This window comes from Oncorhynchus tshawytscha, linkage group LG05 (assembly GCF_018296145.1).
Source record: "Oncorhynchus tshawytscha isolate Ot180627B linkage group LG05, Otsh_v2.0, whole genome shotgun sequence".
Lineage (NCBI taxonomy): Eukaryota > Metazoa > Chordata > Actinopteri > Salmoniformes > Salmonidae > Oncorhynchus > Oncorhynchus tshawytscha.
In genome coordinates, this window is record NC_056433.1 from 79,151,914 (window position 1) to 79,170,369 (window position 18,456).

The 18,456-nt window shown below is 46.2% G+C and overlaps 1 protein-coding gene across 2 annotated transcripts in view; it reads right to left on the bottom strand.

Annotated features, from left to right (window-relative positions):
• The window catches only part of LOC112251640 (phosphodiesterase 4D interacting protein), a 144,068-nt gene that overhangs the window by 82,048 nt on the left and 43,564 nt on the right, over positions 1 to 18,456 (bottom strand). For both annotated transcript variants that reach the window (XM_042322437.1, XM_042322438.1), the window contains exons 4-5: positions 4,330 to 4,440; positions 342 to 418 (exon numbers count right to left, since the gene is read on the bottom strand). In XM_042322437.1, the coding sequence (XP_042178371.1) occupies positions 342 to 418; positions 4,330 to 4,440 (188 nt within the window). The remainder of the gene's footprint in view (positions 1 to 341; positions 419 to 4,329; positions 4,441 to 18,456) is intronic.

Here is an 18,456-nt window from a genome sequence, read left to right on the forward strand (position 1 = left end):
TCCCTTTATCTGTAGTCCAACTATCCACAGAGGGCACTTCATACTCTTCAAAAGCATGTCAGAGCCTGGCCCTCCCCACCAGGCATTCCTAAGGGCTTTAAAGCTGTTGTTAGGTGAGTCTACATGACAGAGGGAGGGTTAAGACGGGTTAGTATAAGACCAGCACCCTCATGGCCTGAGGGCAGCTGTAGTCTGAAGAGTGAACAGCAGGAATCTATCTGAGGACCAGGCTGGACAGTACGGGGGGGGGATTTATTACCTCTGTGTGAATATAGAGATCAACTGTACACTACTGTACACTACTGGTATCTGTCTGTGCAATGACATCGTAGTTTACTCACAAGGCCTTGTCCAGAATCTCCTGTTTCTCTGTGAGTTCCTGCTTCAAGCTCTCCACCTCCACTTTCAACTCAATGTTCTGGAACTCACAGAGAGAAACATGTCAAATCACAAAACAACAATATATCACACAGAAACCATGAACTGTGCATATGTAATATATAATGAAACAATAGTGTAGCTGTTCAATTCAATTCTGTTAAGAGGCATGAATTGACTCAGATTAGCTTCATAATACATTATACAAAATGAATCTCCCAAAGTACACAACCAATATCTCAGTGATATGAGAGTGAAGCAGGTTTATAAATAGCATAGAGGGATATGAACACCTGCTAGTTCCCTCCCCCAGAGCCCCATCTAACCCCCTCCCCCCTATTGCCCCCAGCCCACAGCAACAGGGACAGTTATAACCTCAGGTAATGGAGAAGGACAGTAACAGTTTGTTAATAGCTATGGGAATATGGTACTCAAGTGACTTGTTAGATACAGAGAATGATGTATAACTCATAAAAACACACACACACACACACACACACACACACACACACACACACACACACACACACACACACACACACACACACACACACACACACACACACACACACACAAACACACACACAAACACACACACAAACACACACACCACAACACACACACAACACACCACCTTTATTTTAAAAAAGGTCAGTTAAGAACAAATTCTTATTTTCAATGATGGCCTAGGAACAGTGGGTTAACTGCCTGTTCAAGGGCAGAACAACAGATTTTGTACCTTGTCAGCTCGGGGATTTGAACTTGCAACCTTTCGGTTACTAGTCCAATGCTCTAACCACTAGGCTACCCTGCCACCACACTGTCTCTGTTCTGTCAACATTACTGGACTACTGTCTCTGTTCTGTCAACATTACTGGACTACTGTCTCTGATCTGTCAACATTACTGGACTACTGTCTCTGTTCTGTCAACATTACTGGACTACTGTCTCTGTTCTCAACAGCATGTCTCTGTTCTGTCAACATTACTGGACTCAACATTAGACTACTGTCTCTGTTCTGTCAACATTACTGGACTACTGTCTCTGATCTGTCAACATTACTGGACTACTGTCTCTGTTCTGTCAACATTACTGGACTACAGCATGTCTCTGATCTGTCAACATTACTGGACTACTGTCTCTGTTCTGTCAACATTACTGGACTACAGCATGTCTCTGATCTGTCAACATTACTGGACTACTGTCTCTGTTCTGTCAACATTACTGGACTACTGTCTCTGTTCTGTCAACATTACTGGACTACTGTCTCTGTTCTGTCAACATTACTGGACTACTGTCTCTGTTCTGTCAACATTACTGGACTACAGCATGTCTCTGATCTGTCAACATTACTGGACTACTGTCTCTGTTCTGTCAACATTACTGGACTACTGTCTCTGTTCTGTCAACATTATAAATCAGGAGGTGCACGAAGTTAACTGCACATACTTTTCAGCCGTGGCATTTAAAAGGAGCAAAACAAAAGTTACAATCAGATGTTTTAATCATATTTGATTCTGTTGTTATTGGTCATGGCTTGTCTGGACACAAAACATTGTTGTTCCTGTCGCTCTGTCGGTCATTAATCTTTGCTCTGCACATCATATAAATAAGTCCCTGAATTACAAGGAGATCATTGATGTTATAATTTGATCATGTTTTGATGATACTCACAATAACAATTCTTTCTATACTTTGGTTAACAACATGATGGCACTTAACCTTTAGATGAGTTCACTGAGGGAGCTGCTAGAGAGATGATCTTTATACTTCAAAGGTAATATCAAAGTTGAATATTAATGATGTAAACATCTAGTCAGCCAACACAGTACATTATCACCGACCCAGTGTTTTATTACGGCAGCTGTAGGTGTCTCGTAACCTGATCCCAGGTCTGTTTGTGTTGTCTTGCCAACTCCTTTGCATTGATTTGATAATGACAGCAGTGGAGTTGGCAAGACAACACAAACAGATCTGGGACCAGGCTAGTTGTCTAAGGCTGCAGTCAGAGAAGGTCACAGAGGTTGACACAGAAAGCTGATCTGCTAGTCTCACTGCAGCAGATATGATACAGGCATAAACTGTACATAGAGTAAATGTCCGCATATCATATCCCTGATTTGACTGTAGCCTGCAGTAAGGTCAGAGGGGTGGATATATCCCTGATTTGACTGTAGCCTGCAGTAAGGTCAGAGGGGTGGACATATCCCTGATTTGACTGTAGCCTGCAGTAAGGTCAGAGGGGTGGATATATCCCTGATTTGACTGTAGCCTGCAGTCAGGTCAGAGGGGTGGATATATCCCTGATTTGACTGTAGCCTGCAGTAAGGTCAGAGGGGTGGATATAGAAAGCTGACGTCTGTTTGAAACTCTGAGGTGTTCACTGGGTGGTCTCTGATTGGTGGTGTCGGAGGGATTTTCTCTAAAACTATTGGCTCCACTGCCCCCAGGCCAGACAGCAGCTGCTGGGGTATCACCTTTGCAACAATGACCGGTTTCAACCAGTCTTAACCACATCAGTCACGTTGCCTGTCCAGTAGGCAGGTTTGTTTTTCAAAATAAATATACAGTATAACTTTGGGATCATGTGATCTAATGTACGACATTCCATTGTTCACACTATAAATCATATTCCAGTTATTATTAACCTTTTACCGCAGTGGGCTGAACCAGGGTCCCACAGAGTGTTTCTGGGTAGTCTTAGACAAAATCTACTTTCAAACAAAAGTATACACCTCACACACATGGTTATGGGTCTGATATTTGAAATGTTGAAATGTATTACATTTTGAGTTTGCATCCCAATATTGCACTTTATAAACATCACAGAATACTGAAATATAACAAAACTGTTTGACATAGAAACACCACATTTTTGGCGAGTTTTTTAAAATTATGTTTATTAATTATGACTCTACCCAAGAGGCCACGAGAGGGCGATTTGGCCATTTGACTACAGGAAAGGGGTTTACTAATTATTTTTATATTAGCTCTTTATATTAGCTCTTTATATTAGCTCTTTATATTAACTCTTGCTCTGGGTTTACTCTAGTATCTCTGAGGTCAGATCAGTCTCTAAAGACAGGGCAGTGTAATTGGCGGCTGCAGTTAACACTCAAAAACAGGTCTGTGACCTATTGAAAAAGGTATTGTGATCATCACTGTCTGGGAGCTGCAGCATGAACAGTCAAATGGAGGAGAGCTGGAAACTACAGTATGTACTGTAAACAACCATAGGAGATACACTGGGCCATGATTACTGTATCCATTCATTCATTCATTCAATTGCATGACTTTGCATAATTCATTCATCATCTGGAGCTAAATAAACATGTTGATGTATGATGAACCCAGACCACACAGCATAGACCTTCACACAAAACTCTCTCACCTTCTCTCTCTGTCACACACACACACACATAGCAACACCGCATATTCAATTGTAAAATAGCAACAAATGGCTATTCCCCCCTAAGAAGCTCCCATCCCATGCACCCCCCTCCTCTGTCCCTCGTGAGACTCACCCTCTTGTGGGACATCATGGCTGCTCCTACCCCCTGTCCTCCACCCCTCAGTGCCCCAGTGAGACTCACCCCTGTCCCTCTGCCCCAGTGAGTGGGACATCATGGCTGCTCCTACCCCCTGTCCTCCACCCCTCAGTGCCCCAGTGAGACTCACCCTCTTGTGGACATCATGGCTGCTCCTACCCCCTGTCCTCCACCCCTCAGTGCCCCAGTGAGACTCACCCTCTTGTGGGACATCATGGCTGCTCCTACCCCCTGTCCTCCACCCCTCAGTGCCCCAGTGAGACTCACCCTCTTGTGGACATCATGGCTGCTCCTACCCCCTGTCCTCCACCCCTCAGTGCCCCAGTGAGACTCACCCTCTTGTGGACATCATGGCTGCTCCTACCCCCTGTCCTCCACCCCTCAGTGCCCCAGTGAGACTCACCCTCTTGTGGACATCATGGCTGCTGTCCTCATACTTCTGCTGGATCCTCTCCTCCAGGAAGTAGATCCTCAGCTTCAGGCTGAAGTTCTCCTTCTTCAGGTCATTTAGGTGCTGAGAAATAGTACGGTAACCACGGAAACTGTTAGACATGATGACGGGTTTTTCACAGGGGGCAACAGAGCCCCCCATTCAGTCCCGCATCCTAACTAAAGCAACACTGAATAAAAACATAATAACATGAACAAATAAGAATGCAAATCTATCGGTAAAACAGTCCTTACTGTCTAACCGTCAACAACTCTAACAGTCAACTGTGAAGTGACAGTCAAACTCGGAGAGGAGAGCTGCCCCGTTTTCGACATGGAGGGGTGGGGGCTGGGGGTGTTAGAGGACGGGGGGGGGAGTGTTGGAGGGTTGTGTCTGAGTTTCTTTTTTTAACACTGGGAAGTTATTCCAGGAATCTGACACAGGCTGGAGAGAATGGCTCAGACAGGCCTCAGGCAGTGCTGTTCTGCTACTGTAGCTGATTGCAAACACATACTGTATGTCACTACTTTTGTACAGTAGCCTCCCCTCCCCCCATCCCATGGACTTAGTGATTTGGAGGCCATCCACCTAGAAGTGGACTTAGTGATTTGGAGGCCATCCACCTAGAAGTGGACTTAGTGATTTGGAGACCATCCACCTAGAAGTGGACTTAGTGATTTGGAGACCATCCACCTAGAAGTGGACTTGGTGATTTGGAGACCATCCACCCAGGAGGGGACTTGGTGATTTGGAGACCATCCACCCAGGAGGGGACTTGGTGATTTGGAGACCATCCACCCAGGAGGGGACTTAGTGATTAGGAGACCATCCACCTAGAATTGGACTTAGTGATTTGGAGGACCCAGGCAGAGGCCAGTCTGAGCCCCCCCCCTTTATTCCCGCTGATTTTTTAATGATCTTTTAATGTGCCATGAACACAACCAGTCACAATGTTTTCATCTAATTGTCAAACAAATCACATCAAAAAGTAGGTTACCTAGGCACGTTCATCCAAAATAATCCCAGCATCCGAGCAGTACACCGTGCACCCGCCAACTTTCTTTCAATTCGCAAGTGGCTGAAACTATCTCACCAGAGAAAGCATCCGAGCGAAACAGTGACTCTCTGTCTTACTATGTGCAGCCCATGTAGCTGATGCTGTCTGGCCAGAAACAGTATGACATATTATTTTTGGCCAGACAGCAACAGACACATGGGCTACACATACATGTCCTCTGCCTCGACCATGATGGCAGTGTTATTACATCCCCCAAAGTTAACCCACACTGGGCTAAGGATAAAAACTGCAGCCATTAACCCCACAGCCCTCCACCCCATACCAGTGCACATACAGGCAGAAACTGCAAAACACCTAAACAAGTTGAACTGGAACCAGAAATGCTGAGACAACACTGTATATGTATATCTAGAGTGACGCATATGAGATGTGAACGTCAACATTTGACAACCATGAAGTTACTAGACGCTATCTGATCAGAAGGGGGTGCTATAGCACCACTCTCCTGCCCTGTTCACCTGAGTTAGTGGAAAAACTACACTCTGGACCCCGGAATGCTTCACTGATCCAAGGATATTTTTAGGAGCTATCAAGCTCTGGCTGTCGCTGTGGAATTCCAGACTGGGAACTGGGAACTGGCGCTCAGACGAGTAGCGCTGTCCTGTGGGCCGTGAGGGGTAGAAGGGTAGTGGAGGAGAAGGAAAGACACTAAAACAGATTGACTCTCACACACACACACACACACACACACACACACACACACACACACACACACACACACACACACACACACACACACACACACACACACCAATGAGATGGTGTATGAAAAGTAGACCATACAAACAGTAAGCAAACAAGACTGCAATGGCTAGGCCAGGACAGCGACGGAGTGGCTGAGACACAAACAGGTCAGACAATGATCATCATGTGTGACAACACTGTATTCCATCATATAGGATACAGCAGAGCTGTAGGGAGAGAAACCCAGTCCAGTCCACCAATTACAATCAATACAATATATTTAATCTGTCATAATGTATAGGCTATAGCAGAGCTGGAGAGAAAACCATAACACCCATAACACATGACAACCCAATTAGAGCTCATTCAGAAGAGATCATTGAATGTATTACCAAACCAGCTGCATGTAAAAATAAACCATCCCTGTTCTATCAATGTACTTTCCCATTCCGACGTCTGCTCATCCCTTTCCGATGTCTGCTCATCCATTTCCCTTTCTGAGCATCCCTTTCCCTTTCTGATCATCCCTTTCCCTTTCTGATCATCCCTTTCCCTTTCTGATAATCCCTTTCCGATGTCTGCTCATCCCTTTCCCTTTCTGCTCATCCCTTTCCGATGTCTGCTCATCCCATTCCGACGTCTGCTCATCCCTTTCCCTTTCTGCTTAACCTTTTCCATTTTTGCTCATCCCTTTCCGACGTCTTCTCATCTCTTTCCGATGTCTGCTCATCCCTTTCCCTTTCTGCTCAACCTTTTCCATTTTTGCTCATCCCTTTCCCTTTCTGATCATCCCTTTCCGATGTCTGCTCATCCCTTTTCCTTTCTGCTCATCCCTTTACCTTTCTGCTCATCCTTTTCCCTTTCTGCTCATCCCTTTCCATTTCTGCTCATCCCTTTTCCTTTCTGCTCATCCCTTTTCCTTTCTGCTCATCCCTTTTCCTTTCTGCTCATACCTTTTCCTTTCTGCTCAACCCATTCCCTTTCTGCTCATCCCTTTCCCTTTCTGATCATCCCTTTCCGATGTCTGCTCATCCCTTTCCCTTTCTGCTCATCCCATTTCCTTTCTGCTCATCCCTTTCCCTTTCTGCTCATCCCTTTCCCTTTCTGCTCATCCCTTTTCCTTTCTGCTCATCCCATTTCCTTTCTGCTCAACCCTTTCCCTTTCTGCTCATCCCATTTCCCTTTCTGATCATCCCTTTCCCTTTCTGCTCATCCCTTTCCCTTTCTGCTCATCCCATTTCCCTGCTCATCCCCCTTTCTGCTCATCCCTTTCCCTTTCTGCTCATCCCTTTTCCTTTCTGCTCATCCCATTTCCTTTCTGCTCATCCCTTTTCCTTTCTTCTCATCCCATTTCCTTTCTGCTCATCCCTTTCCCTTTCTGCTCATTGTCTAGTGACAGTACTACATGAGATGGCGCGCATGCAGACATTTTCCAGAGTCCCGTACCAACTTTTAAATTGTACCCCACTGTTTGCTTTTTACTGGGGTGAATCTAACTATCCATTATTACAATCAGACTGGATTAAAGCCGTGCAGATAAATATGTGAGTTGTGAAAGGCTCCTACGGCACACCAGCCACATCTTATAGACATTTTCCAGCAGTGACTTCCCTCCCTTGTCAAGCAGAGCCGAGCCGCGTCCCATTCCTAACCCCGCTACCCCCCTAATTTGCATTTCCCATAGACCGCTATTGTGTTTCCATGGTGACCCTTGTCAATGGCAGTCATAACAGCTTACTAACCCCTTCCTCCATGTGTCAGAAGCAGTTTGGGGAACAGCAGTCAGCAGCCACCCGACATAGGAGAGACGAGAGAGGCGGGAGGCAGTATTCCACCCGACATAGGAGAGACGAGAGAGGCGGGAGGCAGTATTCCACCCGACATAGGAGAGACGAGAGAGGCGGGAGGCAGTATTCCACCCAACATAGAAGAGAGGAGAGAGGCGGGAGGCAGGAGGCAGTATTCCACCCGACATAGGAGAGAGGAGAGGCGGGAGGCAGTATTCCACCCGACATAGGAGAGAGAGGTGGGAGGCGGGAGGCAGTATTCCACCCGACATAGGAGAGAGGAGAGAGGTGGGAGGTGGGAGGCAGTATTCCACCCGACATAGGAGAGAGGAGAGAGGAGAGAGGCGGGAGGCAGTATTCCACCCGACATAGGAGAGAGGAGAGAGGCGGGAGGTGGGAGGCAGTATTCCACCCAACATAGGAGAGAGAGGAGGAGGCGGGAGGCAGTATTCCACCCGACATAGGAGAGAGAGAGAGGTGGGAGGTGGGAGGCAGTATTCCACCCAACATAGAAGAGAGGAGAGAGGTGGGAGGTGGGAGGCAGTATTCCACCCGACATAGGAGGAGAGAGAGAGGAGAGAGGCGGGAGGCAGTATTCCACCCGACATAGGAGAGAGGAGAGAGGCGGGAGGCAGTATTCCACCCGACATAGGAGAGAGGAGAGAGGTGGGAGGTGGGAGGCAGTATTCCACCCAACATAGAAGAGAGGGAGAGGTGGGAGGCAGTATTCCACCCGACATAGGAGGAGAGAGGAGAGAGGAGAGAGGCGGGAGGCAGTATTCCACCCGACATAGGAGAGAGAGAGGCGGGAGGTGGGAGGCAGTATTCCACCCAACATAGGAGAGAGAGAGGAGAGAGAGAGAGGGGAGAGAGGCGGGAGGCAGTATTCCACCCGACATAGGAGAGAGAGAGAGGTGGGAGGTGGGAGGCAGTATTCCACCCAACATAGAAGAGAGGAGAGAGGTGGGAGGTGGGAGGCAGTATTCCACCCGACATAGGAGAGAGGAGAGAGAGAGAGAGAGAGGCGGGAGGCAGTATTCCACCCGACATAGGAGAGAGGAGAGAGGCGGGAGGCAGTATTCCACCCGACATAGGAGAGAGAGAGAGGTGGGAGGTGGGAGGCAGTATTCCACCCAACATAGAAGAGAGGAGAGAGGTGGGAGGTGGGAGGCAGTATTCCACCCGACATAGGAGAGAGGAGAGAGGAGAGAGGAGAGAGGCGGGAGGCAGTATTCCACCCGACATAGGAGAGAGGAGAGAGGCGGGAGGCATATTCACCCGACCTAGGAGAGAGGCGGGAGGCAGTATTCCACCCGACATGGGAGAGAGGAGAGAGGCAGAAAGCAGTCTTGCACCCAACATAGGAGAAAGGAGGCAGTAATAAGAGGTAAATTATGCAGCTAGATAGTCTCCTGCCTCAGTCTCTGACAGGGCCTGGACCATAGGGTTGTCTCAGTCTCTGACTCTACTCTTCACAGAAGAGACCTACAGTAGGGTTACAATGCAGCTATGATATTTGCATATGGTTCTTTAAGTAGAATGTTGTTTTCAAACTAAATGTGTAACAAGACACCAGAAAATTAACCACAAGAAAAACTGTGAAGGAAGGAGAAGGGGAATCTTAGAGGAAGTACAGTTGTGTGGTGTGAGTTGAGGACTGAATGGCTGTAAGTCAGCTCGCCATATAAAACTAGTGCTTGTTGAGTTAGTCCATGGAAAGGTGTCAGAACGTCCCTGTCGATAAGGCCAACACTGAGTAGAATGACACAACCACCTTAATGGGAAATAGAGTAGACCACACAACATACTGAGGTTAGAGACACTTTTCACTCCAAATCCTCATCATTAAATGAGTTATACAGTCTGACAAGGACTTTTCCAAACTGCCAATATACTGTATCTGTAATAATATACATGGTCCTACTGTATTTACACTATAAATAAATAGTAAATAATAATAAATTATACATTAACAAATGGAAAAAGGCCATGTGTGCTATTGGTCGCATGCTGTTAATTACATCAAGCCAAGTTTAACAACCATGTAAAATTATTTTTATGGGTCAGCGCTTCTGTTGATTTAATTATTACCGCTTACATCGCAAGTTCCATAATTATGCATATAAAAATTGGGCAGACAACCACTGTTTGGAGTCTATTTATAAGGAAAATAAATGAAGCATAAAATGCTCAGTTCCGCTGTATCCAGGGAAACAAATGCCAAGGCAACAGTACTGACTTTTACTGCGATGCGATGGGATGTGATGTAAAGTCATGTGATGTAAAGTCATGTTTGAGTTTTATCAAAGTATGCTTGAATAGGTGCAGCACAGACAAGAGTCCCCAGATATCTTTGAATAGAGCTAATTAACTTAAAAGTGTGGCGTACTAAATCATATATAACATTAAAAACAACAGTCCCTGCACTCTGAATCAGTAACCCCAGGGTAACACAATGTGTGCAGATCTTTACTAAACGTAAATAAAATCCATTATTAATCCATGACCAGATAGAACAAACACTTCTTGGCTGCCTCCATCTGTCAGTCGACTTTTGCTGCCATGGTAACGCGATGGAAGTCACAGAGAGGGTGATATCACTTTTACTTCTTCCCCTCTCTCATCAAGCAGCATGTCCCCTCCCTCTCTTCCCCCTTCTCTTCATCTCTCCCCTCTCTCCATCCTTCTCTCTGTTTCTCTGTTAAATCCATCCCAGATGTGGTGGCAGAGCATGGTGCCAGTGGTATGTGAGTGGAGGAGGGAGTAGTGTAATGGGGGGGTGGAGCCCTCTCCCTCTGCCAGCTTCCCATCAGGGGTACGTACACTGGTACTGAGGGAGGGAGAGGGGATGGGTGGTGGAGGATCACTTTCCAGGCTGCCTGCCAACCCCCCACTGCACTGCAGCCCTTAAGGGACATCACCCTCCCTGCTCCCAACCATGGCCAGAAAAACAGGCCCAACACTGACTAACCTGCCCGTAAACCCTACCACACAACACCTATAGCTATCCAGAAACACACACTCACACACACACACACACACACACACACACATAAACACATGCAAAATGCACACACACACTCACACTTTACATTACTTTCCCAAAAACCCCTATCCCGTACCCCTGCCTCTCCACAGGCCTTCTCATACAGCCCACGCCCTTGCTGCCTGCTGCCTGTGCTCTACGGGACCTGGACGGGGCCTGGACGGGGGCAGAACCCAGCAGTGCTGGAAAAGAGCGGGTCACACGCTAGGTCTTAGAGAGCCGTTGCCCCCGGCGTCAGTGTTTAGTTACAGGCGTCGCTGCGTTTCCATGGGTACTTACAGTACTTCTACGCCTGTTGTTTTGGGCTTAATGATGCCAAGTAAGAAGTAGACATAAAATTAAACAGGATTTATACAACAACAAAAAGTAGGACACAAACACTTGGTATAGCTGTGTGGTCAGACTACGCCTGTAGTCTGTAGTTCATATGTCCAGAGACTGGGTTGAAGAGGCTATTGGCTACTCTGGGTTAAAGAGGCTATTGGCTGCTCTGGGTTGAAGGGGCTATTGGCTGCTCTGGGTTGAAGAGGCTATTGGCTGCTCTGGGTTAAAGAGGCTATTGGCTGCTCTGGGTTAAAGAGGCTATTGGCTGCTCTGGGTTAAAGAGGCTATTGGCTGCTCTGGGTTGAAGAGGCTATTGACTGCTCTGGGTTGCTGAAATTACTGCTCCTCTCTCAGTTTAACACACACAGCTGATGTCATGTATTTTGTGGGGAAGAGAGTAACACATAGTGTAAGTAATGCAGGGCTGGACTTGCAGCGTCTTGTCTCCAGCTGCATACTGGTCTACTGGGTGTAATCAATGAGAGGAGACGTCCAGCTCTCTGTCGACGCCACGTTAGCCTCATGCTTTATATCAACCCCCCCCAGATACTGGAAGGTGTATTCTCGCCAGGTGCAACTCAAACATCCCAGACCGTACCATTTACTGGACGAGTGAGTTTATAAACTGGAACCGAATCCGGACTCTTGGAGCACTCTTTGGCCCGGGATCAGAATCTCCAGCACCGGTCTTCCTGACCCAGACTGTCTGTGTTACCTGATCCCCGGAAGTGAGCCTTTCCCTCAGCAGAACGTGAAGGATGGCCCCTGGCCTGGAGCTCTGGTCGATAGTGCAGAGTGTGATACTCCCAGAGAGGGCAGCAGGGCCCTGACTCAGGAGGCTCCTGGGGCTAACACTACTGATGCTGCTGCTGTTCGGGCTGCTGGGTAGGGACTAGGGAGGAAAGGAACCCTGTCAGCTCAGCTCTGGGCCAATAGATCCTGCCTTTGTGCATTTGTCTTTATTTATGGCAAATTCTGAAGGTAGATGTACACTAACGTTCAAAAGTTTGGGGTCACTTAGAAATGTCTTTGTTGTTGAAAGAAAAGCACATTGTTTGTCCCTTAAAATAACATCAAATTGATCATAAATACAGTGTAGACATTGTTAATGTTGTAAATGACTACTGTAGCTGGAAAAGGCAGATTTTTGATGGAATATCTACATAGGTGTACAGAGGCCCATTATCAGCAACCATCACTCCTGTGTTCCAATGGCACGTTGTGTTAGCAAATCCAAGTTTATCAAGTTGATCATTAGAAAACCCTTTTGCAAAAAACCTGTCAGTCTATTCTTGTTCTGAGAAATGAAGGCTATTCCATGCGAGAAATTGCCAAGAAACTGAAGATCTTGTATAACGCTGTGTACTAATCCCTTCACAGAACAGCGCAAACTGGCTCTAACCAGAATAGAAAGAGGAGTGGGAAGCCCTGGTGCACAACTGAGAACAAGAATAGACTGATGAGTTTCAGAAGAAAGTTCTTTGTTTCTGGCCATTTTGAGCCTGTAATCAAACCCACAAATGCTGATGCTCCAGATACTCAACTAGTCTAAGGAAGACCAGTTTTATTGCTTCTTTAATCAGAACAACAGTTTTCAGCTGTGCTAACATACTTGCAAAAGGGTTTTCTAATGATCAACTTGATAAACTTGGATTAGCTAACACAACGTGCCATTGGAACACAGGAGTGATGGTTGCTGATAATGGGCCTCTGTACGCCTATGTAGATATTCCATTAAAAATCTGCCGTTTCCAACTACAATAGTAATTTACAACATTAACAATGTCTACACTGTATTCCTGATCAATTTGATGCTATTTTAATGGACAAAAAAATGGATTTTCTTTCAAAAACAAGGACATTTCAAAGTGAACCTAACTTTTGAACGGTAGTGTACCTCTCGGAATTTGTATTTCTCAAAAAATTATTTGCTTGTCACACGATTAGATCGACGAAAGAGACAAAGAGACAAAGAGAAGATGAGAGAGATACTTGTGTGTATGTGCCTGTGTATGAGAGAGAAAGAGAAGGAAAAGACTTGTCTGGCCAACACAGACTTGTCTGGACACAGATCTGACATACCACACTCTTTCATACTACCCCCCCAGCCAATCCTTTATTGCGTTCCCTCCATCCAGAGGTGTGATTGCTGTGAGTCAGCCAGGCAGAAGGAGGGGGAGGGGGGGTTAGGCTTAAAGCAGAGAATATTGGGGATTGGAGGGTTGGAAGAAAGGAGCTAGAGAGAAAAGAAGAAAGAGAGAGAAGGAGAGAGAGAGAGAGAGAGAGAGAGAGAGAGAGAGAGAGAGAGAGAGAGAGAGAGAGAGAGAAAGAGAGAGAGAGAAGAGAGAAGAGAGAGAGAGAGAGAGAAGAAAGAGAAGAGAGAGAGAGAGAGAGAGAGAGAGAGAGAGAAAGAGAGAGAGAGAGAGAGAGAAAGAGAGAGAGAGAGAGAAGAAGAGAGGAGAGAGAAGGAGAGAAAGAGAAGAAAGAGAGAGAGAGAGAAAGAAAGAAAGAAAGAAAGAAAGAAAGAAAGAAAGAAAGAAAGAAAGAGAAGGAAGAAAGAGAAGGAGAGAAGAGAAGAAAGAGAGAAGAAAGAGAGATAGGAGAAGGAGAGAGAGAGAAGAGAAGAGAGAGAAGAGAGAGAGAGAGAAGAGAAGAGAGAGAGAGAAAGAGAGAGAGAGAGAGAGAGAGAGAGAGAGAGAGAAAGAGAGAGAGAGAGAGAAGAGAGAAGAAGAGAGGAGAGAGAAGGAGAGAGAGAGAAGAAAGAGAGAGGAAAGAAAGAAAGAAAGAAAGAAAGAAAGAAAGAAAGAAAGAAAGAAAGAAAGAAAGAAAGAAAGAAAGAAAGAAAGAAAGAAAGAAAGAAAGAAAGAAAGAAAGAAAGAAGAAAGAAAGAGAAAGACAGAGAGATAGAGAAGGAGAGAGAGAGAAGAAGAGAGGAGAGAGAAGGAGAGAGAGAGATGAAAGAGAGAGAGAGAAGAAAGAAAGAAAGAAAGAGAGATAGAGAAGGAGAGAGAGAGAGAGAAGAAAGAAAGAAAGAAAGAAAGAGAGAGAGAGAGAGAGAGAGAGAAAGAGAGAGAGAGAGCAGGGGTTGAGGATCCAAGTGGAGGGGATATGGAGAGATGGGGAGGAGGAGATGGGAAGGGGAGATGGAGAGGAGGAGATGTGGGAGGAGGAGATAGGGGAGGATATTGGTAGGAGGAGATGGGGGAGAAGATGGGGGAGAAGATGGGGAGGAGATGGGGAGGAGATTGGGAGGAGGAGATGGGGGAGGATATGGGGAGGAGGTGCAGCGCAGGCGAGGGGGATATATGACCTTCATCAGTCTCACTTGCAGAACAGAAGGATCACATCAGTGTACTTAAGAAGATGTTAAAGACCACATCTTCAATCATACAGACATCTGATTGAGCTCCTCCATCTCTGCATCTCCTCTACTCAATCATCCTCCACTCAATCACCCTCCCCATACACAGCCTGTCATCATCTGAGGTGAGAAACTAAATAGAGCCTCAATAGGTCTCTAATGTCCTAGTTCAGGAATCCCCTCAAAGTAATTTTGGCTGTAGACAGAATGCAACTGGGAGTGATTAGGGAGTCATTTTGGTTCGGTTATCCAGGTGAAACCATCATGACTTAATTTTGAGTCATCAAATTGGCAATAAAAGTTCCCTTTCATTTGACCTTCTATTCTCTCTTTCCCTGCCAGAAAACAGATCACAACAATTAAAAAGGCAGAATAAAGAGAAATACATACATTAACCCCTACCTTCACTTCCAACCTTTCTGACAACCTCCATCATGCCCACACATCAGCATCTATACTATATATATGAATCAGAGGAGATTAAACACTTTCACCTCCAACCCTACACCTCTCTCTCCTGTGGCTCCAATCAATAGCTTCCCGTGTGAGTCTCAGTACACACATTAACCAGAGCATCAGAGTCCTCCTGACCCACCGCCTCCACACACCTCACCCCAGCTCCCCTCACTCTCCACTGGGAAGCAGGATCAGAGAGAGGGGGTGGAGAGATGAAGAGAGAGACAAAGACATTGGGAGAAGATGGGGTATAGAGGGTGAGAGAGAGAGAGAGAGAGAGAGAGAGAGAGAGAGAGAGAGAGAGAGAGAGAGAAAGAGAGAGAGAGAGAGAGAGAGAAAGAGAGATGGAGAAAGAGAGCGAGAGGATGAGCTAACCATCTGTAGTTACATGCTGCTGCTATGCTGTTTTCTGACTGTTGGCTGTGTGATTGGAAAAGGTTTGGTCTCTGCTGGAGAGTCAGGAAATGATACCACTAAGGTACTCTGTCAGGTTTGGTCTCTGCTGGAGAGTCAGGAAATGATACCACTAAGGTACTCTGTCAGGTTTGGTCTCTGCTGGAGCGTCAGGAAATGATCCCACTAAGGTACTCTGTCACTAGGTCTGAGGGTTGAAAGTGGATGGCCATCAAAACAAGGGTGAATCAAAAACACACCGACACACACACTCCATATCCTTGCCCTACTATCTCTAACTGTACACACCATCATCTTTCAGACTAGAGAAATCAATAGCTGCTCTTACTTCTAATTGATGAGAGTTTATCTACACAGGGAGTCTGTGTTGTCACGTCCAACTAAATACTTTCCATGGGTTTGTGTAAGCAACCATAAACACATTGCAGATAATTATAAAAGCATGCATTTAATGTTACAGGGAAAGGTCTGCTTTGTGGAAAAGTGCTGCTGTTCCCAGGGCCATATTTCCCAGAGTACATCTGTCTCTGGTTCTGTGTGTTTATGGAGGGTCTAAATGATGGTATCGAGTTCTCTCCCACCCAAACCACAGCCAACTGTCATGAACCCTCTCCACCAGCCACTTTTGTCTCTCACAGACGTGTAACCCAATCTTTCCCTGAGTTCCTCTCTCTTCGCTCGAATTCATTTCAGACGAACAGGGAGAGTAGTTTTGATAAAACAAACATAAACTGGGGGGAACAAAGCAATGTGTTTTCGCCACAAAGAGAAAGAGGAGGAAGGAAACGCCGCCGGAGAAGCAGTTTTGTGAATGAAGCCCAGCTGAAACAGAACAGAGAGGAATGGGGTACCAGGTCCATACACCTCAAAATGTGTGTTTGTGTGTGTGTGTTACATACACAAACCAACTAGAAACTGTGCTTCTCTCTGAAGAGTGCAGTGCCCAATACATCCAAAAGATGGCAACAGGAGAGAGCTAGTATGGTGGTATACTGGTGGTATGGGGGTAGACTGGTGGTATGGTGGTATGGTGGTATGATGGTATGGTGGTATACTGGTGGTATGGTGGTATGATGGTATGGTGGTATACTGGTGGTATGGTAGTATTGTGGTATACTGGTGGGGGTATGGTGGGGGTAGACTGGTGGGTATGGTGGTATGGTGGTATGATGGTATGGTGGTGGTATGGTGGTATACTGGTGGTATGGTAGTATGGTGGTATGGTGGTATACTGGTGGTATGGTAGTATTGTGGTATACTGGTGGTATGGTGGTATACTGTTGGTATGGTGGTATACTGGTGGTATGGTGGTATACTGGTGGTATGGTGGTAAAGTGGTGGTATGGTGGTAAACTGGTGGTATAGTGGTAAACTGGTGGTATACTGGTGGTACGGTGGTAAACTGGTGGTATCGTGGTAAACTGGTGGTATGGTGGTATGGTGGAATACTGGTGGTATGGTGGTATGGTGGTATACTGGTGGTATGGTGGTATACTGGTGGTATGGTGGTAAACTGGTGGTATGGTGGTATGGTGGTATGGTGGTATACTGGTGGTATGGTGGTATACTGGTGGTATGGTGGTATGGTGGTATACTGGTGGTATGGTGGTATACTGGTGGTATGGTGGTATACTGGTGGTATGGTGGTAAACTGGTGGTATGGTGGTAAACTGGTGGCATGGTGGTAAACTGGTGGTATGGTGGTAAACTGGTGGTATGGTGGTATACTGGTGGTATGGTGGTATACTGGTGGTATGGTGGTATACTGGTGGTATGGTGGTATACTGGTGGTATGGTGGTATACTGGTGGTATGGTGGTATACTGGTGGTATGGTGGTATACTGGTGGTATGGTGGTATACTGGTGGTATGGTGGTAAACTGGTGGTATACTGGTGGTATGGTGGTATACTGGTGGTATGGTGGTATACTGGTGGTATGGTGGTAAACTGGTGGTATACTGGTGGTATGGTGGTAAACTGGTGGTATGGTGGTATGGTGGTACTGGTGGTATACTGGTGGTATGGTGGTATACTGGTGGTATGGTGGTATGGTGGTATACTGGTGGTATGGTGGTATACTGGTGGTATGGTGGTATACTGGTGGTATGGTGGTAAACTGGTGGTATACTGGTGGTATGGTGGTATACTGGTGGTATGGTGGTATACTGGTGGTATGGTGGTATGGTGGTATACTGGTGGTATGGTGGTATACTGGTGGTATGGTGGTATACTGGTGGTATGGTGGTATACTGGTGGTATACTGGTGGTACTGGTCATATGGTGGTATACTGTAGTACTGGTGGTATGGTGGTATACTGGTATGGTGGTATACTGGTGGTATGGTGGTATACTGGTGGTATGGTGGTATATACTGGTGGTATGGTGGTAAACTGGTGGTATGGTGGTGGTAAACTATGGTGGTAAACTGGTATGGTGGTATACTGGTGGTATGGTGGTAACTGGTGGTATACTGGTGGTATGGTGGTATACTGGTGGTATGGTGGTATACTGGTGGTATGGTGGTAAACTGGTGGTATGGTGGTATACTGGTGGTATGGTGGTAAATGGTGGTATACTGGTGGTATGGTGGTAAACTGGTGGTATGGTGGTATACTGGTGGTATGGTGGTATACTGGTGGTATGGTATGGTGGTATACTGGTGGTATGGTGGTAAACTGGTGGTATACTGGTGGTATGTGGTGGTATACTGGTGGTATGGTGGTATACTGGTGGTATGGTGGTAAACTGGTGGTGGTATACTGGTGGTACTGGTGGTATGGTGGTACTGGTGGTATACTGGTGGTATGGTGGTATACTGGTATACTGGTATGGTGGTATACTGGTGGTATGGTGGTATACTGGTGGTATGGTGGTATACTGGTGGTATGGTGGTATACTGGTGGTATGGTGGTAAACTGGTGGTATGGTACTGGTGGTATGGTGGTATACT